The sequence below is a fragment of the Agelaius phoeniceus genome, chromosome 3 (genome assembly GCF_051311805.1).
Source record: "Agelaius phoeniceus isolate bAgePho1 chromosome 3, bAgePho1.hap1, whole genome shotgun sequence".
Classification (NCBI taxonomy): Eukaryota; Metazoa; Chordata; class Aves; order Passeriformes; family Icteridae; genus Agelaius; species Agelaius phoeniceus.
Window position 1 is genome coordinate 6,747,562 of NC_135267.1, and position 25,778 is coordinate 6,773,339.

Sequence of the window (25,778 nt, forward strand, 5' to 3'; positions counted from 1 at the left end):
GAAATAGGAATGTTGCTGCAGCTGGGGAAATCAAGGTCTAAATGCATTTCTACTCCTGGCACTAAGGCAGCCCCTTCTGATGAGAACTGCTACAGGCACTGAGCTGCTGTGAAACCAGCGAGTGGCTGTGTCTAGTAGAAATCCTGATCACCCTCTGGTCCTCCTCCCTTTAGCAGGAAGATGAGACAGTGCTCCTGTGGAAAGGGTTTAAAGAGGAAGTTTCAGTGTTAAGTAAGATAAACTATATTCCAGTTGCACTGTTGATTATTTTCATTTTCAAAGATGTGGTGTGGTCTGTAAAGGTGCTGAGTGTTCTTCCTGGCACAAAGGGTTTCACAGTAGCTCTTGTACATCCAGTTTCATACAGATCATGAACAAATCTAGAAAAAGCATCTTTCTGTCTTTAAGACATGCAATTGATTTATTTAAGGATGATTATTTTTAACAACAGAGCCTTAAACATGACAAAACATTTCCACTGCCTCATTCTGGTTTGTGTGAAGTATTTCTCATGAAAGCCAGTGGCTGATTTCCTTCTGGGCAGCCATTCAGAGCAAGTACAGCAGAGCTGTGGCTTGTGCTTCCTCAAGGCTGTGATAAAGGGACAGTAGTGTGTGACAGCATTTCATGACTTGCTAAATGGACACAACTCAGCAATGGTCACATAGGGCAGGTTAATTCAAGGGAAGTTCCTAACCCTTAACTGGCTTTGCAGTTTAGAGGGGAATAGGGGATCTTTAGTGACACTTCCAGCACTGAAAGCAGATGTTTCATTACACTGCCTCCACACAGGGACACTCCACACTGGGTACAGCAGCCCTAAAACAAACCCCTCTGGGCTTCTGTGCTTTTTGGGCATTGGCATCACAGAAACAGTTCCAGAATTGAGCTGATTTCACCTGACTACAGCTCTGAAACACTGCTTTCAGTAACTTGCTGCCTACACACTGCCTGTGAAAAGAAACCAACTTTGTGTACCTCCAAGGACCAGACCACAGGGACAGATATTTGCTGTAACATGCATGGTAGCATCTTTTATTGCAAAAAAACAGTAATAGAGATTAGTTAATAGGATTCAGATTAGGATTTCATTATGGAAAGGCTGGTACCACTATTGTATTTATAATTTTCATGTGCTTGCAACAATTTTTGTAGTTTACTATCTAATAATGCTCTATCACCTTTACTGTAGAGCAAACATGCCATGAAAGGTTTAAACAGCAGCACAGATATGGCCAACACAGCATCCATGGCATTATTTAAGCAGGGAAGGAGACTGGGAAGTAAGTCTGTTGGATTTCCATTTTACAAAACAACAGGACCCAAGCACTGCACATTTGTCCTTCTCCCACATGCAGGTCAAGATTGTGCTGTTTACACTTCTGACAGAGGTCAGGGGAGCAGGGAGGTTGAAATGAGCTGATCTTTAAGGTCCCCTCCAACCAAACTATTCTATGATTGTGTGAAAAGTCAGTTTGTACAACATTTCTTACAGCAGACTTAGCAGTTCTGGGTTACTGGTTGGACTTTTCCAACCTAAGTGATTTAATGAATCTGATTCTTCTGTTTTTAATTTTTTTTTTTTATTTTGAGACTGCATTTCTTGTAGCAGTATTACTGCAGCTCTTGACCAAGAAAGTCTGGAAGTTTTGGGTTTTTTTTTGTAAAAGAAACTGGATTCCCACTATTTGTAAGCAATAGCTGTCTTTTCCATATATGGCAGCAAGGTGGGAAATAAGAAGTCTGTTACATAAGAACTGTGACCTAAAATTCCAAACTTCTATCACACTTCCAGTTATTTTTAACAAAGCCCTACACTCTGCAGAATCCAAGGAATATTTGGGATGCATACAAGTTGAAACCATTCTTCCCCAGTCATCTCTCCCCAGTTCAGTTTGTTTTCCAGAAGTGTTTTCAATGAAGCCAGCACTCCATGCTTGACAGCATTATAGCAAAGATGTATTTTAACTTCAGCATTTCCAAACAAGAAGAAACAAAGAAAACATTTGACATCTGTATGCTCCACAGGTCAGTAATGAAACACATCATGCATCATTCTTGGTTTCCAAGTTTTAAGTTACAAGCAGTACACAGTGTACTCAAATTCTCTTACCAATAAACTTGTTTATACATCATAGAAAGTATCATATACACAGAAACCAAATCCCACATCCCCCCCACCCAAAAAGGTGTCTGAAAAATGTCACATCAGAGAAAAAGACACAACTTTTCTCCAGTGGCATCATCTGTGCTTTCAATTTCATTGAGCTCACACCCAGTAACTTAAAACAGTTGGGCAAATGTCCTAACAAGGAACTACCCAAGAGGTACCTGCAAATACACATAAGACAAAAGGTATTGTTTGACCCTAATCTGAAATACCCAAATGCTACAAGATTCCCTTCATTTTTTACAAAGTTTTATTTTGCCCTCCTCAAAGAAGGGCCTCACAGTGCAATACAGAACAATGACATCAACAATTCTCACATTTGTGTCCCCAGCCTATTCTGGTATTCTTGTTACCAAACCCTTTGTTGGGGGAAACCTACTGCTCTGTCCTTGCTGCATATTTGGGCAGGTAAATCTAAGTCCCAAATGACTGATCAACACTGACAAACTTTGCCCCCTCCTTAAAATCAAGGCTTACTTTGGCTGATGATAGAACTACACTTGCCACAATTAAAAGTGGGGTTTAAGGAAAAGCTCTGAGATTACAACCCAGTTATTGTTACATCTGCCATGGTCACTGCTATGAAATTATTGCAATAAGAAGAATTTCTACTAAAGCAACATGTTCCACAGTGCAGAAGCAAGAGGTGAGGATTATGGCATTGTTATGACAATTGTCACTGTTATTGCCTTATCAAAGTCTGCAGATCTTCCTTTAAACACACAATACCATTGTGCTATTCATTTTTAAGCTGCAAATAAGCAAGAAAAGGTGGACTCAGTGCATCAGTTTGCTGTGTGCCATCCACTTTTTGGAAGGTGGGTAGGGAAGGGATTAGTAACAACTCAGAGGTTTGGGTTTTGTGCTCAGACTTCTCTGGTCTCTGAAAAACTGCTGTGATCATGTTACAGATAGTGTGGTTCAGCTGGAGCCCCTGCAGCACTCGTTTTACCTGTGCCAGCAAATTCAACTTCAGGCACAGCTAAGGGCCAGCTTCACTAAGAATCAGCCTTACAGACCTTTTCCTTCAGTGTTTTCTTAAGAAAATGGCAATGCAGGAAAACAAGGCAGTTCACAGCACACTAACAGCACTGAGTCAGCTGGAGTTCACAGGATTTCATGTACATCCCCCAAATCAAGGGCTGTCTTCTAACAGACCTGCATTTTTCCTGCCCTCCTAAAGTTACTATTACAGCTGAACTTTCAGCATAACCCTTAAGTTGGGCTATTTCATTGCCTTCCCTCTGAAGCATTCCCTGTACCAAATGTGGCCTCTGGAAATGTCCACATCTGTCTGCAGGACAGCTTGGTGCTAAGCAAGTGTCCCTGCCATCACAGAGGAACACAGCAGATCTTCAGTAAGTCTGGAATTTAGCCCAGCAAAAGGAGTTTTGTACCCCAGCCCTCCCCTTGCAGTACTGACTGTCAAGCCCTTGGTTTGGCAGAGCACACCCAAAGCTGAGGTGTTCCCATCCTTGCCCTCTGCTGGGGGCTGTGGATACAGACATGAACTGCATTTCAAAATACCCAGTCTGCTACTTCTGCACTAATTTTGAAAGTTTCTTTCTCCTTCAGGCATTGTACTCGGCAACAAAGTGCAGAGAAACACTCTCTCATCTCACAGGGAGAAGGAGTCTGACAAAAAGACAACTTTTCTCACTTCAGAATGTTTTTCATACAAAATTTAGTCAGCAGATTCTCACCATTTAACTGAGCTCACAAAAAACCTCACAGCTACACTAGCAAGAAGATTTATTGCCACACACAATGAGAATATGTACCTTTGATGACTCAGAATTAATATTTTTCCCTGACAGAGGTTTTCCTCTGGAAAATTAAACTCCAGTCTTACACCTTTTTTTTGATTATTATTAAAATGTGCTTTTTCAGATTTAAGAACATTTATGGCTTAAGATTTATACAGCTGCCCCTTAAACTGCATGTGTAATCCTGTTCATCCCATTCCAAGGCCTACCCAGACAGAGCAGATAAAACACAAGTCACAGGTCAAACTCAGAATCTCCAGTAGCAGACCAGGGACAAGCCTGACAACACTCTGAAACCAGCCTGAGCAACCTTGTTCCTTAACTTATTCACCTCCCTTAGTACCACAGAAATACAAAAGACTCCATTTGGATATACAGGTGTGGTGCTTGTACATGTCTTTATCCTGCCAGCTGCATGGAACTCCTAGAAAATTTAGTGCAGTGTACAGGAAATTAAAAAAAGTAAAGACCTACATTTATCTGAAATCATATCTAAAGTGGTAAAAACCTTTATTTACTTAAACAAATCTTTAAAACATTAAGCATCAAGCAGTTTAATGCTGATTGCTAAAGGCAATACCACTTAAGATTGTATTTTGGGGCTACAGTTAACACAGTAATTTGAAGAAATATATGTAACTCTAAACTTAGACATCTAGCACTGCATGACCTAGCTGAATAATAATGTTCTTTCCTGCAGGATTTAACCCACCAAGTTATCTGTAATGGTGATCCATGCAAAAGCTTCCTTGGGCAGGGAAGGAAAATACTAACAAAGACGTTTAGTACCATTCAGTGACTTGTTAAAATCAAAGAGACTCAAAAAAAGCCTCAAAGAATAAAACAAAAAAGAGGGTGAGAAATGAAATCACCTTTAATAGTCTGTGAGGTGCACCCCAGTTGATGTTATCTCCCTAAAAATAGCCATATAAGGTATTTGAGGTCTATTGTCACTACAGGTCTACATACACACAGAGCTCCCCAGGTTTACCTAGGATATCTTCAAACCCTGGAAGTTGAAGTGGCTGCAGTGTGAAACAGGAACATGCTCTCTCTCCATCCCTGGTTGCAAGGGATCAGCATCCATCTCCTTTCACTCCACGTATTCATGCTAATCCACCTCCACTGTTTATTTTCTTTGTATAGGCTTATTTTAAGCCCCAAACAGGAAATAATCCCGGCTGTTATTAATCTTGCAGCAGCGGCTGGGCAGCTTCAGTGTGTCGGATTTGCATGGAATTTGCTTGGGCAAGGACAAAATGCTTAACAAAAACTGCAGTAAAAACAAAAACAAGCAAGCTGCCTAGGAAGACTCCTACCACAGTGGAGTAGGAATCTGCACTACGAGCTCCAGGAACTTTCTCAGCAAGTATATCCTTCACAGCATTGAAGGAACCATTGTTGGGCAGTGGGCTGATGCCAAGCAGATGGCACAGTAAGGGGTACAAGTCCGTAGCATTCATGAATTGTTTGGTGGCATTCTTTCTGAAAGCAGGCCCAACTGCCAAAAAAATGGGATGCATTTCTGGTACAGTGTTGTCATATCCATGATTACCAACTAGAAATAAAAGATAGATAAAGGTCAATATTCCAGAGTTGCAAAACAAGCATTGAACATTTTCCTAAAATTAGTAGAATGCAGAAAAGGCACAGCATCCTTAGAGATGGTTGATTTGACAGCACAAATGTCTCCTAGCAAATACCAAGGCTCAGAACTACAAAAAGAAAATATCTAAAAACCCACAACAGAGAGCACTATTTAACAAAGAAGGGGGGGAAAAAGTGAGCTCATTGTCAATGGCACACTGTGTACACCCACACTTCCTTGATTTTCCTCAAGGAAAAATACCAACTTTGCAACTGGCCCAGATCTCTTAGAGAAAATTAAAAAAAACCAAACATGTAGAGTCAGACTGTCCATGTGACTCCAAGGAGACACTTTGAAATTTTGTCCAGTTTTGTGCACCATCAACTCCTCAACAAGGAAGAAGAACTCACTGGTGGATGTCCAGTGCCCACTCCTGACAGGGGCATTAGAAACTGGGAATGTGTCAAACACACAGGCACTAGAAGGTGCTTTCAGCAGCTACTGAAAATCTTGTTAAGTCTTGCTGATAACACACTTCAGGTTCACAACCAGCAGCAAAGTTCAAAAGATTCTCAATTAGAAATGCAAGAACTGACCATGTAACACCTGTATTTTAGGTTACCAAGAAGTTAGAGTTCACTGCCTCCATGCTACCTATAATAAATCTCAAAACTGGAAGGTGAGGAACTTCAAAGTGTTGGGGGTTTTATTCCTCCAATCACCTAGAATGCATTTTTTCCTCCAAGGCAAATGAAAATCACCGGTGTGCAGTAACACAATATCCAAAGACTCTTTGTAGCAATAGAATGAGGTTACTCCAAGTGTAGCATCCAGACAAGCTGAGAACTTTCAGAAAATGTTTTTGTATCTTCCAACCCAACCCTTCTCCAGTAAATAAGAAAAACATGATAAAACAATCCTATTCACTCTCTACTCAACGCATTCAGTTGCAACTTTCTTTTTTCATTTCTCAGGAAGTGCTTGTTGGTTTGCTACATCCTGAAAGACCTCAAGTATGGGGCCACTAAAACATGTGATTGATCTTATCTCAGCAAGTTTAATGTTTAAAGAAACAGTAAGTGCAGATCCTCCTCCCCTAACAGCAGGGTGCTTCCCATCCCATCAGGGGGAAAAATTATAAATTTTGCACACTTTAGTTTTCCTTCCCAGCCTTAAAAAAAAAAAAATGAACTTTGGTTGCTGATACTAGGAGATAAAGTACCACATAAGGTCCCTGCCTTGGAAGATACAGCAAAACACTATAAAGACAGAATACTTACGTAGAAAACCATCAGTCTTGTTCTGTACAATTTCCCATCCTTTATCAGCCACTGCTAAGATGGGCTGGATTTTACGGTTGTGTTTGTAGTGAAATCTATCTGGAATCTGCTCCTTTTTATACACAGTCATGTTGGGATGAGCGTTGGCCAGAGCTTCATATACTTCATCCAGTTTGCCTTCAAACAAACAAAAGAGACAAAAGACAAAAATTAAACATATCAGTGTGTTTGCTGAACTCATCAGTAGTTGAAATACAGCTGAAAGAAGAGGGCAAAATGTACTTTCCCACAAGTGAATTATAACTGTAAGAGACAACAGTGTGTGCACAGAAGTTCCTGTGAGAAACCCAGAGCCTCAGTCACAGTAAGATCCCCCTCAGCACCAGAATTCACAGCCTGTTCCCAAGCAATAACCGCCTTGCTAATTTTAGAAAAATCCCTAATTTCACAGTTATCAGAATGTAAACTTCTCACAGGAATGAGTTAGGAAGCATTCAGCTGACTCCTGGAAAAGGAACCAAAGCCTTCCAGCTTTGTGCAATGCCTGAAAGCAAGACGACACCTCCGAAACCTGTTTGTGAGGTAATGTGTAGAGAGCTTTTTGGAGAATTGGTTAGCTGAGAAAGGACATTCCGATGTGATACCAATGGATAAGGGTAAGAGAAACAGGCTGGGAACTGAGCAACCGATGCCCAATTACTGATGAAGGTCACAGTAACCTTCTCTAAAACGGGAAGACGGGGGAGAAAATTGCTTGCCAGAAAATGTAGTTATCCCAAGGTAGAGAAATTAGAAGAATGTACACATAGAAGCAAAATAATTGTTAAGAGATAGAAGTAGGTGTGTTTGATTATAGTGTGCTTTAACCAATAATGAGCTCAGATTTTGCAATATGCATAAGCTTCATTAACACTAATATAAATATGTGTAAGCTTTCAATAAACTTCGAGATTTGCTATTCATCGCATATGGTGTGTCGCATCTCTCCCGCCATTACGACAAATGGTGACCCCGACGTGTACCTTCGGGACTAGCCACGGTCGGAGGCGTAAAAGTCAAGTGCAGGTCCTTTCGCGGCTGGGGACGGCAAAAAACACCGCTGAAAAAGGAAGGTGTTCGGCCCCGGGCGACCTGATAGCAGGGCCCGGCTGCTACGTGCTGCCGGACCTGAATAGAGCCGCAAGAAGCGCGCAATCGTCGTTGAAATGGATAAAGACAGGCAAGCAGCATATGATTTATTTACTGACTTTTTAAGAGGGCGTCAGATTAGAGGGATAGATTTACAGAAAGAACTTCCTGGGTTGTTAGCTTATGGGTGTGCACAGGAGTTTTTTCGTAATCCGCATACAGTGCATGAGTTGTCGGAATGGCCTATGTTCGGAGATAAGCTGTGGCGTGCAATCATAGATGAGGATAAGACCGCGAAAGAGTTGGGAAATTTATGGCGAGTCGTGCATGCTGAATTCTTGGAATACCAGGCAGAGGAAAGAGCTGCCCAGCAGACTAGTGCAGCCCGTGAAAGCAACAGGAGTTGCAGAGACTGGTTTGGGTCCCCGCCGATACAGGCTCCTGCTCTAAACAGCAGCTCCCTGCAGCTATCGGCTTCTGCCGCGGGCAGTAGCCCCCCCGCGCGTATTCCAGCCGTGCCGTCCGCGCCGCCTGCCCCGGTGTTAAACCCTGCGCCGCCTCCGCCTCCTCCCGCTCCAGACCCGCACCCTCAGCCTCCCTGCCGCAGCGCACAGCCCGCAGCCGCCCCGCCGGAGAGGCTCGTGCCGGCCCCGGCCCTGGGCGACCCAGCAGCTGCAGCGCGGCCGCCTCCCGCTCCGCAGCCGCCAGCACCGCTCCGCAGCCGCCCCGTCCCCGAGCCGAAGGGGGGGCGGCAGGACGGGCCTTCCACCCCCCGTGGAGCAGCGGGCTCCGGTGAGTCCGCCCGCCCTGCGGCTGCCCGCAGCTATCACCACTTCGGCTAAACCTGCCTTCAGCCCGCAACCGCCGGGAGCCTCGGAGTAGACCTAGCAACAGCAGCAGACAGTGAATTTGGTAAATATTCACCCACAAAAGTCCCAACAGGAGTAAAGAGACCACTCATTATTGATGGATTATCTGTGAGAGTTTTGCTTTTAAGACATTTCTTGGCTACAGTGTTGGGATTGTTTGTTTTATCTAGAATAAGGGACGCTAGCTATGTAGGAGAGAGTTCGAGTATGCTGTATATTCTTTTTCCACCTATGCGAATCGAACACTGAACTGTTAGATGCACTTTGACCTTTGTTAAAGGGAACTGATCCAGCACAGCCTGTTCGTATAACCCCTGAACGGGCTGAAACACTGCAGCAGATATTAGACCGTGTTACACAAGGCAGTGTTCAGAGACGTGATTTTGATCTCCCTGTACAGCTGACAGTTTGGTGTGGACAAAAATTTTTACTGGGTGCACTTGCTTAGCATAACAGAAAAACGGGGGAGATACGGGCCTTGGAATGGATATCTCCTCCACTTCAACAACATAAAACTCTTTTTCAGAAAATTGACATTTTAACTGATTTGCTTAAAAAGGGTCGTGATAGGACAGTGGAGTTAGATTTAATGCCCAAAAAGATCACTAAAGTCCTTATCAGATGCTATAACTGCTTACACAGATGCAAAAAGAAAATCCAAACAACTGTTACTCATTGTATACATTTATATGTTTAGAAAACTGGACTGGATGTCATGTAACATTTAGAATTATAATTTAACCTGAATGTTAGTTTGCACAAAACCAACAAAACTTCCACTTAAAACAGATACTAAAATATATAATAGACTTCCAACCATAATATTAATATTATTATTATTATTATTGTGGACAATTTTGATAAATAATTACCAAAAAGAATATATTCATCCTTACTGTTTAAGCATCAATTGACTTTTAAAACATAAAGCATAAACACTGATGTTTGAAGCCTAGAGAACATTCATTCTATTGTTTGAATAATGATTTCAGTCTACAAGAAAACTGTTGCTTAGCTTTTCCTGTAACATCGAACAAAGAGTATTTTGTACTTAGTTGTTATCCTTTTTCTTTGTCCAAGTGAGAACACAATATGTCATTTAAAATATTCTCTCATTTAATTTACATTTTAATCTGAAAGAGAATATGAGTTTAAAAAATCATACCACAGCATTAACATCCCTTTGCACTCAGAAACATATTTCTTGTATCTGTTCAATTTAAAGCAAACCTGCAATACTCTAAGCACCTGACTCAACTTGTAACTTCTCCATCACTTCTTATATACTTTTTTCCCTCTGAAAATAACCAGTGTGAGCTGTAGCTTGTCTCACATGTGTTAAGTTCTTCACTGGCTTTGCATAAGGAGATTCACAAGCACATGAGTTATTCTACACTACTTATTTGTCTTAAATATCCGATCTAAAACACATCATCTGATTTGTATTTCTTAATATTTTATAGGTGAGTTAGTTCTGAGTTATTTTTCTCTGTTTCCTGTGTTTAACCAAAGATGCTGAAAAACTTTGTTGATACGTTAGACTTCACTGAAACAAAGGCTTCACACAGATCAGGCCTTGGTATTGATGGATGGCTCAAATCTTTAAACTTAGGATCATGGTTATGTTCGATTATTAAGGTTAGCATTGTAGTAGCTATTGTAGTTTTGTTGTTAGTATTAGTCTTGCCTTGTTTTTGTATATGCTTACAGAATATGGTGAGAAAGATGATAACTACTGCATTTAATCAAACCATGCTTGTTCAACAGAAAAACAGGGGAGATGTAGAGAGCTTTTTGGAGAATTGGTTAGCTGAGAAAGGACATTCCGATGTGATACCAATGGATAAGGGTAAGAGAAACAGGCTGGGAACTGAGCAACCGATGCCCAATTACTGATGAAGGTCACAGTAACCTTCTCTAAAACGGGAAGACGGGGGAGAAAATTGCTTGCCAGAAAATGTAGTTATCCCAAGGTAGAGAAATTAGAAGAATGTACACATAGAAGCAAAATAATTGTTAAGAGATAGAAGTAGGTGTGTTTGATTATAGTGTGCTTTAACCAATAATGAGCTCAGATTTTGCAATATGCATAAGCTTCATTAACACTAATATAAATATGTGTAAGCTTTCAATAAACTTCGAGATTTGCTATTCATCGCATATGGTGTGTCGCATCTCTCCCGCCGTTACGACAGTAATGGCTGCATTCAGGCCAAATTCTGTCACCTAGTGACAGCAAGTGACACTTTTCATCTATTTTAAAGCACTTTGTTGCTTTCCTTTATTATTCAGTAACAGCCAACAGCATGAGCTACTCCTCTGCATTCCTAGTGCCTGCTCCTTTCCCTTCCTAGTCACAGTGAGCACAAACCCTCAGGAGCTCTACTGACACTGAATAAATAGGCATTTTCCACCCCCAGTTCTTTATTTGCTTATTTCCAGTTTCTGAGCTTGCCTTTCCAGTAAAAGCCACTGAAGAGCCACAACCAGTTGTTCAAGCTGGCTGGAACACCAGTGCACAGAATGGAGGAACCAGAACAAACAGCCAGGAACACCAAAGCAAGTGCAGGAATTGACATCTGACCAAATTTCTTCATTCCCCACCTCCACTTAAGGCCAGATTCTTATTGAGAGCCGTGGAGTGCACACAGGAGACTCCTGTGACACAACAAATCCTCAGCTCTCTTGACTTAGGTAAGTATTTGTGTGACACATGCAGCTGAATGCACTGTGTGTCTGCAGGCCCCTTTGAGACTGCCATTTCCAGTATCCATGGAGTTTTGAATGGGTATCAGTGAAAAAAATCTGGGAGAAAGTAGCCAATGAAGCTAAAGAAACCATTTTCCTTTTCCCCCTCAGTTCCTAGAATCCAATATAGAAAATCTGAAGGAATAGACATTAATTTATACATTCTGAAGGAAACACATTATTGTTTCTTATGTCAAACTGGCACAAAAAAAATCACTAAATTAAGAAACAAAACAAAGGTCAAGATGAGACAGCAAAAGTGAAGGTATCAGAGATAGTTACAGCAACAAGAAGAGGGGCTCTAATGTAGCATTTCTAGGACTATATTAGTAATAAAGTGAATTTTGCTATGCCAGCTTTCTATATGGGCTAGCAGGGAGGAGAAGTCCCAGATATAGCAAATTTGGTTTTACCCTAATGATTTGAATGAATATATTTATATTAAATGCAAGAAAAAGGCCAGCATCACCAGCTGTGGTACAGGTACAGCTTCTTTGTGAACATCTAGTTCTCCACACACAGTAAAGCACCAGCATGGGTAAGTAATGGCTTTAATCATCTCTTGGGGAAGCAATAGATAGTCAAACAGTTAAAAGAAATTGCAGCGTTTTTAAGCATTCAAACTTTTCCTCAATCTCACAAAGTTTTACCATCCCTTTGGTTTAAGAAAGACAAATTGAATAGCAGGTGAAGAATCAGTGTTATGTACTTAATTAGCTTACTTATTAGCTCATACCTGAACTGACAGTGACACTCATTGTTTTATAATAAAAATCACATCTGGTACCACTGAAGGAAAGAATTTTAGCTGTGCTCAAAACTGATTCTTGTTTATTGGTAGTGTAATAAATACCTGAATCTCTGGGCAAAATCAAATCCAAGCTGTTCCTGAAATCCACTGAAATGGCTTTTTTATTGTTCTGTCATCTAATTGCAGCAGAGACACTGTTTCTTTTCAGCATTTAGCAGACAGGAGAATCAAGTTACACATCTTAAAGTTCTCCTTTACTGCATTAGGAAGGTGTCAGCACTGAAGTTTACTTTTACAGCTTCTTTATTTGTTAATGAGAACATCTTGGACAACCTCTGTGGGGGTGAAGCTTCCAAACTTGGCTCTTTTATCACCACAGAGAGAAACAGCACCCAGCTACAGGGCCTGACTGCTCAGGCAGCAGAGACCTCAGTTTGGACATACTCACATTTGAATCTGGAGTATTCTTCAAATTAAAAATGACAAGACACATTTGTTCAGGCTTTAATTAAGTGACTTACAGGTCACTTAATTCTGCAAGATACTCTCCTCGCTTAGGCATTAAATACAGAGTATATCTATCCACTACTCATCCAAATGTTACAGAATTCTTAAAAAACGCCTTTCCAGAAGGTCACCTTGAAATTCAACTTCCATATTAGCACTTTTTTTGTGGGCAGGGGTGTTATTTTCCAGGTTTACATTTTTGCACCAAGTAGTTTACAGTACTTGATCATCAAAATAAAAAGCAGATGCATTAGTGACACTAAACATACACCTGACACCTCAGCAACTCTCAGGTGACCGCAACCAGATTTCAGATTTTGATTCCAACATTGTTCTTGCCCACCTTTATCTAAATAAAAATGGTATAAATGTAACTGCCTGGCTGTTCAGCGGGACGGGGGAAAAAAACTCAGTGAACTACAATAGCTGGCAGCCAATCAAATAGCCAACACAGGCTTTCTTTTTATCAAAGATCCCCATCTGTTCTCAGTTTACTGTTTTGAGTTAGAAATATAATTCTTCCACTATGGCTTCAGCATCTTGATGAAAGGCAAGATATGTAACGTTCAGGTGTTATCTATCTAGAGCACCATTCAGCCTTGATAATGCCATTAGATTATCTTACTTCTCACAAGGACTAAAGGATCCTTGGCAATATTAGCACACAGCAAACAGATTTGCTCCCTTTTACTTTCTGAGAAAGCTCATCCAGGCTTTTGGCAGAGCCCACAAAAAGAACAAAGGGATCCTGCAAGTACTCCTTGTTCAAGGCTGATGTCCTACTGCCATCAGTGCTGCTACCATCAACTCAGTCTATGAAGTTTGGATACTCAAGTACCTCCTCAGGAACGTTACTGCTGCAGCTCCTACCTTCTTTTGGCAAAATGGCTACTGTAGGGGAGTGGTCGATGACTGTATAGAGCTCTCTGCTCACGTACTGATCAAGCTCAATGAGCCTTTCTGAGGACGACTGTGACATTCCGTGATCACTCGTGACTATGACATTTATCACATCCCACAGCTTCGCTTTCTTCAGTTCAGAAATGAGATACCCCAGTTTTCTGTCAATGTCACTGATTATCGCTCCCATAAGTGGGTTTTCTGGGCCCAGAAAGTGTCCAGACTCATCAGGCTGTTCCCAGTACAAGAGGCCAAAGTTGATGGGTTCTTCTGATGTAAACCACTCAATGAGCTTTGCTACCCTGTCTTCAAAGGGAACAGATTCATTGTAGGGCATGTAATGTGTAGGCAAGACTCCATGTATCTTCACATCTGTTCCAGGCCACATAGCAGCACCAGATTTATGTCCTTCCCTCTGGTTCGTCACCCATATTGGACTGGCCTCTTCCCAGAACTTGGAATTGTGGGTGTTCATTTTGTTCAGGGAGAAGGTTTCGTTCAGGACAGGGTCATACATCTCGTTAGCCACGATGCCATGGCTCTCAGCATAGAGCCCTGTCACCAGGGTGTAGTGGTTGGGGTAGGTCTTGGTGATGAACACGTTTGTCACCTGCCTGACGTGCACCCCGCTCTCCATGGCATAGTGGAAGTTGGGAGTGGACACCCTGTAGATGTAATCCCAGCGAAACCCATCAAATGACACCAGCAGCACCCCGGGCTGGGCTGCCTGGAGACACGGCGCACTTGGAAGAGAGAGTAAGAAAATTCCCAGGACTTTCCAGTAACTGCTCATGGCTATTCTGGAAGACATCTGTCCCCTCTTCTGAGGCAACATGGCATCTGTTGAGCAGAGGCAGAAGTTGTCAAAGTCATAACTTAAGTTTTAAGAATGAGTGGCTAAAATATTCCTTATGTATTTATATACTCTAAGATATATTTTACAAAAGCATGCAGTGACAGGACAAGGGGGAATGGCTTCAAACTGCCATCTAATCAAACCCAAGGCAGGGTTAGATTAGATATTAGGAAGAGATTATTTACTGTGAGGGGGGTGAGGCCCTGGAACAGGTCCAGAGAAGCTGTGGCTGCCCCATCCATGGAAGTGCTCAAGGCCAGGCTGGACAGAGCTCTGAGCAACCTGGTCTGGTGGAAGGTATCCCTGTCCATGCCAGGGGCTTGGGACAAGACGACATTTAAGGTCCCTTCCAACACAAACCATTCTGTGATTCAAATTCTGATCATAAGACTCAAGGATTTTGACTCCTCCTAGCTATGACAGGCATTCCTCATCTAACAGTCTTTATTATGTCCTTATCTGACAAAATATGACACATAATTTCCCTTTGCACTGGCTTGTGCTCCCCTGCCCCAGTTTCCTCCTGTTCTTCCCAAACAATTTCTTGTTTAAAACTCAGATAACTACTCAAAGCAAGATCCCTGTAAGAACCCTCACACAGAACTTCTCTGTCTGTAACTGACCTAAAATTTCATGCTAATATTCCTCACTTTTTGTTCAACAGGCATCATTTAACCACAGGACCAGATATTGCTCAATCCAATCCTGCATATGGGTGATACCAATATTCCTTACAGTTCCCTTTAGGTTCCCATTTTTCAGCAATCCTCTGGAACTAAATCACCACTGAAATTCAGCTGGAAAACAGTGAATTTGCAACCAATAAACCCATCTTAATACTCAGAGTACATAAATAACCTAGTGAATAAAAGAAGTTACAGTATGACAAGCATCTGAATACCACTGCAACAATGGAATCTGTGGCTGCCCCATCCCTGGAAGTGTCCAAGGCCAGGCTGGACAGCGCTTGGAACAAGCTGGGCTGGTGAAAGGTGTCCCTGTCTATGGCAGGGGGGTTGGAATGAGATGAGCTTTAAGGTCCCTTCCAACCCAAACCACTCTGTGATTATAGGATTCTGCGACTTGCAGGCAGTCAAACATTACACCAAACTTGTGTGTCTCCCAAAATTAAAATTCAGGCCTTGAATTCTGCTAAGAACAAACTGACATTCCAGAGATTTAATTCCCCTTTCAGCAAACAACACAGACCCAAAGGCTGTGGATTACCTCAGATCCACCTGATGGGGGATTTCTTCCAGCTGAACCTGAAGGACGAAGGGACAACACAATGTTGTGTTCATTGGAATCCCAGCTGCCAAATTAGACATAGCCCATAAATCCCCTTTCTGGGGAGGGACGAGTATGGATTGAATCCCTCTCAAGTGAAATCAAGTCTCTGCTTCTGAATTTTACACTACTAATGATCTCATAATGATCTATAATTCTTTTATTCTAATTCCTTAACTGCATGCTCTCAATAAATAATAAATGACGGCTGGTTTGGTTTTTTTCCAAGGCCTTCTCACACTGCTCTTCTGCGGATACAGCCTAAGCACATCTACTGACTCGGGTCTCTGCAGAACTCGGCCCCACAAAACTCTGGGGACCCGAGGGGCTCTGGGGGGACGAACCCACCGCACTGCCAAGGGCAGGAGCTGCCACACGGACACACAGACGGACAAGACAGACAGAGAAGCGCCCCGGGCCCCGCTCGGCGGCCGCCGGAGCCCAGCACACGCGGATGCCGAGCCCAGGCCGCCATTCCCCACACGCAGCGCCCACACCCCCACCAGCCCCGGGCCGGAGGAGGCCGAGCACCCCCCGAGCTCCGGAGCCGCCGCCGTTACCTGAGGGGCCGCAGAGCAGCGGGTCCGGCCCGGCCCCGCCCGGGAGCGGCCCCGGCGCCGTCACTCAGAGCGTGCGGGGCGGGACGGCGCGGGGCGGGCCCGGCGGGAGGGGGACACGGAATTAATTACGGAATTACGGAGGCACGGCGTCTTTTGGGTCGGGAGAGAGCCCTGAGAGCACAGATCCAGCCTGTGGCCGAGCACCACTGCGCCAGCTGAACCGCAGCCCTCAGTGCCATGTCCAGTCTTTCCTTGAACACCTCCAGGGACGGTGTCTCCACGGCCTTCCTCGGCAGCCTATTCCAGTGCCTCATCATCATTTCTGTGAAGACATTGTTCCCAATGTCCAGCCGAAACCTCCCCTGGCTCAGCTTGAGGCCATTTCCTCTTGTCCTGTCCCTGTTCCCTTGGAGCAGAGCCCGACCCCCACCTGGCTGCCCCTTCCTGTCAGGGAGTTGTGCAGAGCCAGAATATCCCCCTGACCCTCCTTTTCTCCAGGCTGAGCCCCTTTCCCAGCTCCCTCAGCTGCTCCTCCTCAGACCTGTGCTCCAGAGCCTTCCCCAGCTCCGTTCCCTTCCCTGCACACGCTCCAGCCCCTCAATGTCCTGAACTGAGGGGCCCAGAACTGGGCACAGCCCTGGAGGTGACCCCGGCAGTGCCCAGCACAGGGGACAGTCACTGCCCTGGCCCTGTGCCACACCATGGCTGCTACAGCCCAGGTGCCTTTGGTCTTCTTGCCCACCTGGGCACAGCTGGCTCATGTTCAGCTGCTGTCCCCAGCACCCCAGGTCACAGGTGAGGTGACCTTGGGTGGTGTTCCCCAGTACAGCCCTGGCACGGATGTCACAAGGGTTGTAAGGGCGTTGCTGCATGTCATAGAGCTTGGGCAGGGCTGGCTCAGCTGACTGTAAAACAAGGAGTAAAATTCATTCTCTGGATATCTGGAAGTGCTTCTTCGGTTAGAAATAATAATAATTTTAAAATTGCTGTTTTTCTATCAGCCTTTTTTCCTCTTCTTGTGTTCTGAGGCTCTAAATTTTCCATTTGTTTCCCAGAAGATGCTTTCCCCCCCTTTTCAGACCCACATCTGTGTCCTGGAATGAAAATAAATTTATCCTTCCCCATCTCACTAGAATCTAAACTGCTGAACTGGACAAAAATCCAAGCTAGGTTTCCCACCTTTCCTAGCTGAGGATCTGTGTTATGTATGAGTCCAAAGTCCGTGTCCTGTGTATGTACACAAACCCCACCCCAATTCATGGCAGTACAAAACTCTCTTCTTACTGGTGCATGGGAACACAGAATCATAGAGTTGTCAAGGCTGCACACAAGCACTGCCTGTTGACTGAATAAATAAATAATTATGTATATATTTATATTTCTAATTTTCTATTTTTATATGTATATCAATATACATATATGTGATACCTTTTTCCCTTTCACCATACCACCAGGGATTGTACAAGGGAACAAGGCTCTTCTAATTGTTTTCTTCATGTCTTTTTTCCCCCTCCTTCATTGCTGCTGTCCTGTTACAGGTGTGAGGCTGAGCTAGTCCAAGCCTGGAGAATCACATTGCTGCTGTGCCTGGTAGAACCTGTGTGGATGTCGCTGTTCTGCTCCTGTAGGACAAAGTCCATCATCTGATTCCTGGCTGAAAACCCCACTAGAAACTTTGGAGAAAGGGAAAAAGGGAAAAAGTTGTTATAAAACTGCACCTGTGTGTATTGAAATCTCTTACTGGGTGTCCCTCAACAGCAATGTGCTGTCCCACATTGTTACTCATTAGCTAGAAAAAACTGTGCTGACATTTACTGTTGGTTCAGGTTTGATTTCGGGCTCTCACTGGGATCCAGAAGTGTTGGGAGCGGCCTCTGCAGTGGCTGGGATCAGTCACTAGAGGGTACAGGTGCACCTGGATTTAAGGAACAACATGAGTAGCTGGAAATTATAATATTTGCCCTGGATGCCAGAAATGGCTCAGCTGCTTAACACTGATACAAAATGAAAGCAAAGCACGGACAAGGAGTTTGCTAATTCCACCAAAATGTTTAATACCATAATAGATTTTCATTGAAGTACAGCGCTAATGTGAATATTTGTACAAAATATGTGGTTAAAAATAGTATTGATTTATAATATATACAGATATGTCACATCCGTGTCAGAAATGCAGACACTCGAATGAAACCATGAGCAATGCTTTTAAATCTACAACAACATACACGAAATATTTCTGCAGCTACCCACAGTAGGACAACTTGCCAAACTGACACTTAAGGATCCACCAGTCCTTACAGATGGCATTTCTGTCAGAAGTTTCTGTACAAGAACTCTGCTCTAAAATGGATTCAAAACATTCACCTTCATTAACCCAACAGTGAAGAGAACACATCTGTGTGACACTAATGTAGACACAACTTTCTCGCACTAGATATATGATCAGTTACAATAATTTGTTAAAAGAAGGCTGATTTTCTGGTGAGAACAATAGAGAGCTTTAATCTTTCTTGCTGGGTACTCTTAATGTTGTGAGTGAGCCCCTGATTCAAATGGGCTCTTAATACAGCTCTCAGGTACATGACTGCATCCTGAAGTCCGTTTTAAGGTTCTGAATATCTTTATTTTTCATTAACTTCAAGGCTGCTCACACTTCACAGCTTTCCCAGCCTTACTCCAGCAAGAACCTCCCTAAAAATGTCCCTATTTAAGCTTTGTAGCTGCTGCATCAGGACACAATCCTATATTAAGATGATCTTGCTGCAGCCCCAGAATCTGTGTAGTTCTGAACAAACTGACAGAAGGGGAGAGAGAATTCAGCCTGTTTTTTTTAAGCTTTCTGAGCATCTCTGCAGTAGGGACTTTCAGGGTTCCTGCCATGCTATCCAGAGTGCTGCTGCTGTTCTGCCTCTAACAGTGCTGGCTTCTCTCCCCTCCAAGCCAAAGCAAATACACTCCACACTTCAAATAGACCTGTGGGAAAGAGCTTTTACAACACTTCCTCCCTTGTCCTTTTCCCCCTGAATGCTGCAGTCTACATGGATTCAAAAAAAGAGCACAGCTACTGTTATAAAAACATCTCTTTTTAAGAGGAGCCTAGAATATTGAAATCTGCTGTACTCCCCCAGAAGATGGGTTAAACCAGGAAAAGCAGTGTTTGGGGTTTTTGCTAGTGTAACTCACTAGTCAAGAGCATTGCATGATGCTGAGCATAAATGAGGGTCTGGCTAGGACTTTAATCCATAGCTGGTTTTGTTTTTTGATAAACCAGAATTAAAAGTGATCTCTTCAGCAAAAGGGAATCAAGGACATGCAAAAGTATTTCTTTCACACTAGTATGTGAGAGAAAGCCTGAAACTGCAAAAAGTTGAGTGCTGAGGTGTTTGCCACTAAAGAAGGACCAAAAATAAATTCAGTGAATATTTTTCAGAGGATCTGGAAGCGCTGTGACTGTGATCAGTCGGGTCCTCTGGGACACAGCTCTCTGCCATCCCCAGCTGAAGCCCTGAAGCTCATTTCCCAGTGCTGTGTCCAGTGCCAGGCACGGTGGAGGAGCCACAGCCAGCATGTCACAAACACAGCATTTCAGTCGGGTGGATGAAGAAACTCACAGTGGTGGGGGAAGCTCTTCTGGTGTTCAATAAAGAATAAATTAGGCTTCCTGCCTTTCACCTCTAAAAGAGGTGATAAGAACCCCAGAAGAAGTTCACTATTACTAGTTTTTCTGATTAAAACACAGAGGTTAAGGCCTGTCCTTTTCAAAGGAATTAAAGAGCTCAGAGTTTACTTCTCCAGTGAGGCTTCTTAAGTAGATCTAGTTTTCAGAATGATGAACAATCATCCTTTGAGAAATGAATATTTTGTGCCCGGAACACAGAAAAACGAATCATTTTTTTAAATCCAGATTTGAGCAATTCAATATCAGAATTTCACAGGACAGTTATCAGCAAACTCATCTCCCAGTTTCCAGTCTTTTGCAAGACCCAGCACAAACTGATGCAAGAGACAACAATTGGTTTCAATTTTTATAATAATGAATGCTAACAGACTCTTACCCCAGCCTGGCTGGCAGCTGGATGCCATGCTCCTTGTCCAAGCACTCATGGCCACAGCATCACCCATGATTATAAAAGCACAGTGAGAACCACATCAGGGGTCTGGGACATGCTGAGCTTTTGCTCATCAGGGACTGCACTGCAGCTTTTTTTTGTGCACACCAAGCCAAATCCACAGCAAGCCAGAGCAAGTTCACATGACTGTGAAACTGCAGCAGCTTAAAATGGAACATGGCATAGCCTGCCAACAAGAAGGCTCCTTTCCCCTTAATTTCTACTGAAACAGAGTTTGGCCTATGTCACACGTTTAAGCATTTTCAGTTCTAGCAGGGGTACTACTCAGTTTATTGATATAGTTTAACTCTTTAAATGTTGCTTTTCCAAACACCAGTGCAAGCAGAACACAAAAATACTGTTTGCCATATTTATTATTTTAAACTAAGCTCTGAATTATACAAGTGTAAAAGTGATTAATTAGCCAGTAGCTTTTTAATACTCCTATAAAATATGACTAAATGTAATATTTCAAAAGTTATGTACAATACAATGGAAAAGCTCATGGCATCTGTGACAGTGCTTAGACAAACCACTGGAATCAAATCCTTCCAGGAGTTCAGTCCATTCCTCAATACAAACAACAATCTGTATTTTTGCTGAAAGCTTTTACAGTGTTGCTGAATGGGAAAGAGCAGGGGAAAGACCAAAATAAAACCAACCCACCCTTCTCACCCAATTTAGGATCAAATTAGTGCTACAAAATTTATGCATGGGGAGAATTTTAATAACCTAAAACACTTTACAGTGGCTATGGCTGTGGTCTTGCTATATGGTTGAGGAAGGGATGCTCTTGCCATATTTTCTTGGCTGAAAACAAAGTTTACTGGAGTGTGTTTGTGTATGTTAGGAAGGGGGGAGTTTGCACACCTTGTCTTAATTACAAAAATCAAGGCCACAAAAATTACTTGTTTTGTTCCAAAAGAGCAGATTCTAAAACACTCTTTCTCCATGCACTGGAAATGTTTTCATGCTTTAAACTGTAGTGAGGAAGTCATTAAAATGTCAGTTTCATTTCTGAAGAGGTCAGAAAGGACAAGTAGGCAGCAGGCAACAGAAGCAGCAGCTGTACTCCCCTGACTTCCTTCTTTTAATTTCCAAAGAGCAGCAGGAGCCATGTCCACCCTTCAGAGGCCCCAGGGCATCACCTCCAGCCACTCCCTCCAGCTCCTGCGTTGGGGAGGAAATTAAAAGGATGTAGGCTGTGCCACTGTGCCTCAGGAGCCACAGTGTAAAATTGAGGCTCCATTCTTCCAGGGCTCCAGCAGGAGAGAACCCCTGACACCCTGTGAGAAGTGCAAATCAGAGTGGCTGACCTCAGAAAAGCAAATTCCCACTCAAATAAGGAGGAGGGCTCTGCCTGTAATTTACTGAATAAGACAATTCCCCTTCCAGATAGTCAGCATTTTTTGGAAGAAGCATTCTTTCCATGTCAGGCAAGAATCAGCCTTTAGTAAAACACTAGCTTTTCTCAAGAGTCACAAATGCTTATAGTTTGATGATAGGGACATTATTCCATAATACATGAAACATCTTTTTTTTTTTTTTTAATGATGATCATTATTTTATCACATACAGGTGATATATAGGCTTTGACCATAGAGGCTGCTTTGAATTTTCAGGTTTGTAATTGTGTTTCTATTTCAATGCTTCAAGCAATGAGCCATGTCCTGCTGCCTCCTGGGTAGTACCACACAGCTTTCCAAAGCACGGAGTAGTCACTGAATGGGGCCTTGTTTTAATACTGTTTGAAAATGCACTTGGAGGAAAGAACATTTAAGGTCCAGTGCTTTAATTTGCAGTGTAGTTTTACATCATTTGAGGCCAAAGTACTTAGTTCAGAACCACGTCTCTCCAAAGTTTGAGGACATGGATACAAGGACAAGATTTGGCCTCCTACAGCTTTGCCTGTAAAAAAATCCATTAGCAATGATATCTGATCATTCACGTGTTTAAATCTTACTGGGCTAAACTAAACCCTATGGACATCAGTGCTGGGTGTGTTCTCAAAAAAGCCAGTGGTGTTACTCCTGGAATATCCTTTGTGGCCTAAGATGGTGTTTTCAACAGGATACATTCCTAGGCCTGTGAGTGACAATTTGTTTCCTCAAATCAATTTTAAATGTATCACTGGGAAAATAATTGATGTGGCACCTCCAAGGAGTCACTTTAAGGAAACTTCACACCTGTATCATGAAGATACTAAAGCCCCATTTTCTCTTCAGTCTCTGCTGTATTTAATGAGCAGTATTCCATCAGTGTAACAGCACACAACAATGCCCATAATGCAGTAATAACAATTATCACATTATGGAAATATGCTGAGTGCTAAGCAAAGAACTGCATCTCATCAGGAATACCAGGGGGGGCTGTGGTGGTCAGAGGCTGAACTATGTGAGAATGACAAGTCCTCATTCCCAGATGTCCTCACCTTGCAAGCTGGGAGTGCCATCTCCTGTCCTCACTGACAGAGCAACACACCTGTTGTCCTGGAAGTGCTGCCAAGCCAACACCCCTGCAAGGGAGACTTGATTCTGCTGAAGCTTTGTAGCATTGCTGCTAATTAAGGGTGTGATGGAACCCTCCCTCAGAAACCAGATCATTAGGTTTTATAACAAAAATCTTGATTACAGAACCTAAGCTGACTTTTCAGATCCTAGAATAAGCTTCCAAGATGTATTTACTTATTTTAAGCTGTAAAGGATTTTAAACCATGGAGGCTCGCTGTGCCATTTTATAGTCACTTTGGGGAGTACAGCTGCAGCTAATTAGCTTTAAAATCCCACCATACCTTGCACATACGCTCAGTTTCTGCAGTATTAATTTCAGTGGAACTACTCATGTGCATAAATTAAGCGCATGCTTAAATATATGCAAAATCTGAGCTCAAATGTCTAGAAAATATGTTCTCCAAATGACAAGTATGCCTTAAAAAAATAAATCATCATGGAAGGTCTGCCAGACAGGGAATCCGGGACCTGTCTGCTGTCAGCCATGATGCAAACACAGAACAGTTTTTGTAACCCAGTATATATTGCAAGTGAAAGAAACATGCAGGATGGGGTGAAAAAAGGGGATTCAGTTGCATGCAGTCTAATTTCAAGTGTGTAATTATGGTCCTGTTTTCTTTGGCCTAAAAAAGAAAAAAAAAAAAATCAACTAACCTCTGCTCACCTCCACAAACCCAAACTGCATACAGCTCAAAAAGGGTTTTGAAGCACAGGACACGGGAAGGGAAAAGGGCTAAATATTAGAGATGTGCAAGTAATTACTGACAATTTCAGGGCTATTCACCACACCACTAGGAAAGCATTCAGCCTGTAATGTTACTGGAACGTTCAGCTATGACAGAGAGTAAGGAATCCCATCTTAAATGAGCAGTCAGTCAGCTCCTCTTCCTCAGACCCGAAGAGAAGCACCACTCATCCCTTGATAGAAGATGAATTGACAATCCCTATTGATATTCTGGCTCCCTTCTCTCCAGAGAGAAGAACTGACCAGACCCCCCAGCAGCTGCTGCCTCTCCCCTCAGCCCAGGGAGCTCCATCTCAGATCCCTGCCACCATTTCAGACCACCGTTCTCTACAGCTATTGCTGGAAGAGGGTTGTTTTCTGTTGTTTCTGAAAATGTTGCAAAGATAGTATTCCTTACAGAAAATTCCAGGGGGGTGCAGAGGCCACCAAGCTGTTAGTAAAGCAAAAACAACTCACCTACCCCCCTTAAAAAAATGGGAAAAGGGAAAAAGACTGTTGGGAGGTGAGGAGGGCAGAGGAGCAGGCTGCTTGATGAAGGGCAGTAGCAATCCTGGGAGTTTGAATATCAAGACTGATATTGGCCTAATTCCCACCCAAACGATCTCTGGTAGTAGTGTTTCAGTATGCAAATTACGGCTCTGAAAAGATCCTCAGACTGAAACCAACCCTTGTTTCCTCAGCCTTGTTTTGTCCTTTCCAGCTAGATCTATCAGTTGGTGTGTGATATGGTTACAGGTACAAAGATCTTTTTCCTAGCCCTTTTGTTACAGAGGCTTGATTACTGTGAAGGGGTTTCAATGACCTTAATGTCCCGGTGCTCAGAAGGCAAAGGCTGCCTTTCAACAGAACAAAGCAAACAAAAACCAAGAGCTGTGCTGGAGGAGAGAGAAGTGCTGCTTCTGCCGGAGAGGCTCAGTTAGATACAGGCGGCGGCACACCGGGGCGTCGAGTTTGAATGATTTTTGGCTTTGGAGAATTCTTTGGGTCCTCGTCTTCCTCCATGTCGCTGTCACAAACGTGCACTACCACACTGGGAGTGGACTCTGTTCCTGCGTGCAGCTCGTATTTCTCTCCTGGAAGCAGAGAAAAGCAATCACATCAAACGATGGCAATCTGAGTAGCAACACAGCCCGTGGCACTCCTGGACTGCAGAATACACCACACCTGGGTAGGGAGCTGAGTGTGTGCTGCTCCTAAATACAGGTGAGCACCAGCACGGCTGGACTCTGTCAGCTGCCACAACACATCCTGGGAATCCTGCCCCTGGAGGCAGCTTGATCCCAGGTCTGTAAGGCATCATAAAATACACACATCCTCATGTCTGTAATGGGTTTTGGTACTAATATTGGTGGCCAATGGCACTGAAACAAACCCCCAAAGTAGGCAGAGGAAGGAGAAAGAACACGGAAATTCATGGTTAAAAAGATGAGCTGGAACCCAGCCTATTCAACCTGTGGTCTGAAGTTATTTCACACCTCTTGGGTTGGGGTGATTCTTTATTTTTGCTGTGGCTTTCCTTCAGTTCCATTTAAAGCCCAGTTGTTGCTCTTAGACAGATTTCAACACTTAATCTAATTTCTCCAGAAATAAATTCCCCCATATCTCTGCTGCAGACAGATTTTGAGTTTCAAAGCTCTTTAGCTGGGGCTGTAACAAATTTTGTCTCTACAGATGAGATTACAGAGCAGTCTATAAATGCTCACTAGAGCAAGCTGAATGCCTAAACAGTACATATATTTTCTAACTATCTACGTTCCTTATTTAAGTCTCAACACAGTACTCCTCTGAGGAAGATGAACATGGCATTTTTTTTTTTTCACAGAAAATATTCTGAATTGGAAGGAACCCACAAGGATCATGGAGTCCAGCTATTAAGAGACTGGCCCAATGGGCTTGGGTGGTTACCTACAAAAGTCCATAGGCAAACAAAGGATCAGACATAGGGCTTTGAGTCCTGAATTCAGCCTGCTGGCACTACATGTATTCTGGATTTTACATGGGATA

The 25,778-nt window shown here is 43.0% G+C and overlaps 2 protein-coding genes across 4 annotated transcripts in view; both read right to left on the reverse strand.

The window, feature by feature from the left end:
• Nucleotides 1–1,937: 1,937 nt before the first annotated feature.
• On the reverse strand, nucleotides 1,938–16,561 carry ENPP5 (ectonucleotide pyrophosphatase/phosphodiesterase family member 5). 2 transcript variants are annotated; one of them, XM_054628668.2, is made up of 5 exons: nucleotides 16,411–16,503; nucleotides 15,791–15,828; nucleotides 13,678–14,547; nucleotides 6,805–6,981; nucleotides 1,938–5,494 (listed from the first exon to the last, which is right to left on the reverse strand). In XM_054628668.2, exons 3-5 carry the CDS (start codon nucleotides 14,540–14,542, stop codon nucleotides 5,124–5,126), a joined length of 1,413 nt encoding a protein of 470 aa, XP_054484643.1. In that variant the 5' UTR covers nucleotides 14,543–14,547; nucleotides 15,791–15,828; nucleotides 16,411–16,503; the 3' UTR covers nucleotides 1,938–5,123. The 2 variants fall into 2 exon arrangements, with proteins under 2 accessions (XP_054484643.1, XP_054484642.1); XM_054628667.2 differs by lacking the exon at nucleotides 15,791–15,828 and having other exon boundaries at nucleotides 16,411–16,561.
• A 1,878-nt stretch (nucleotides 16,562–18,439) lies between these two features.
• The window catches only part of RCAN2 (regulator of calcineurin 2), an 85,015-nt gene continuing 77,676 nt past the window's right edge, over nucleotides 18,440–25,778 (reverse strand). For both annotated transcript variants that reach the window (XM_077176507.1, XM_054630351.2), the window contains one exon: nucleotides 18,440–24,847. In XM_077176507.1, the coding sequence (XP_077032622.1) occupies nucleotides 24,687–24,847 (161 nt within the window). In that variant the 3' untranslated portion in view covers nucleotides 18,440–24,686. The remainder of the gene's footprint in view (nucleotides 24,848–25,778) is intronic.

Excerpts from the sequence above, each read along its gene's own strand:
- ENPP5 (XM_054628667.2), bottom strand. The coding sequence starts at position 14,542 with ATGTTGCCTCAGAAGAGGGGACAGATGTCTTCCAGAATAGCCATGAGC. Across the intron at positions 6,982-13,677 it reads AGCCATTTTGCCAAAAGAAG|GCAAACTGGATGAAGTATAT; the intron begins GTAGGAGCTGCA and ends GTTTGTTTGAAG. Across the intron at positions 5,495-6,804 it reads CAAGACTGATGGTTTTCTAC|TTGGTAATCATGGATATGAC; the intron begins GTAAGTATTCTG and ends TTTTATTTCTAG.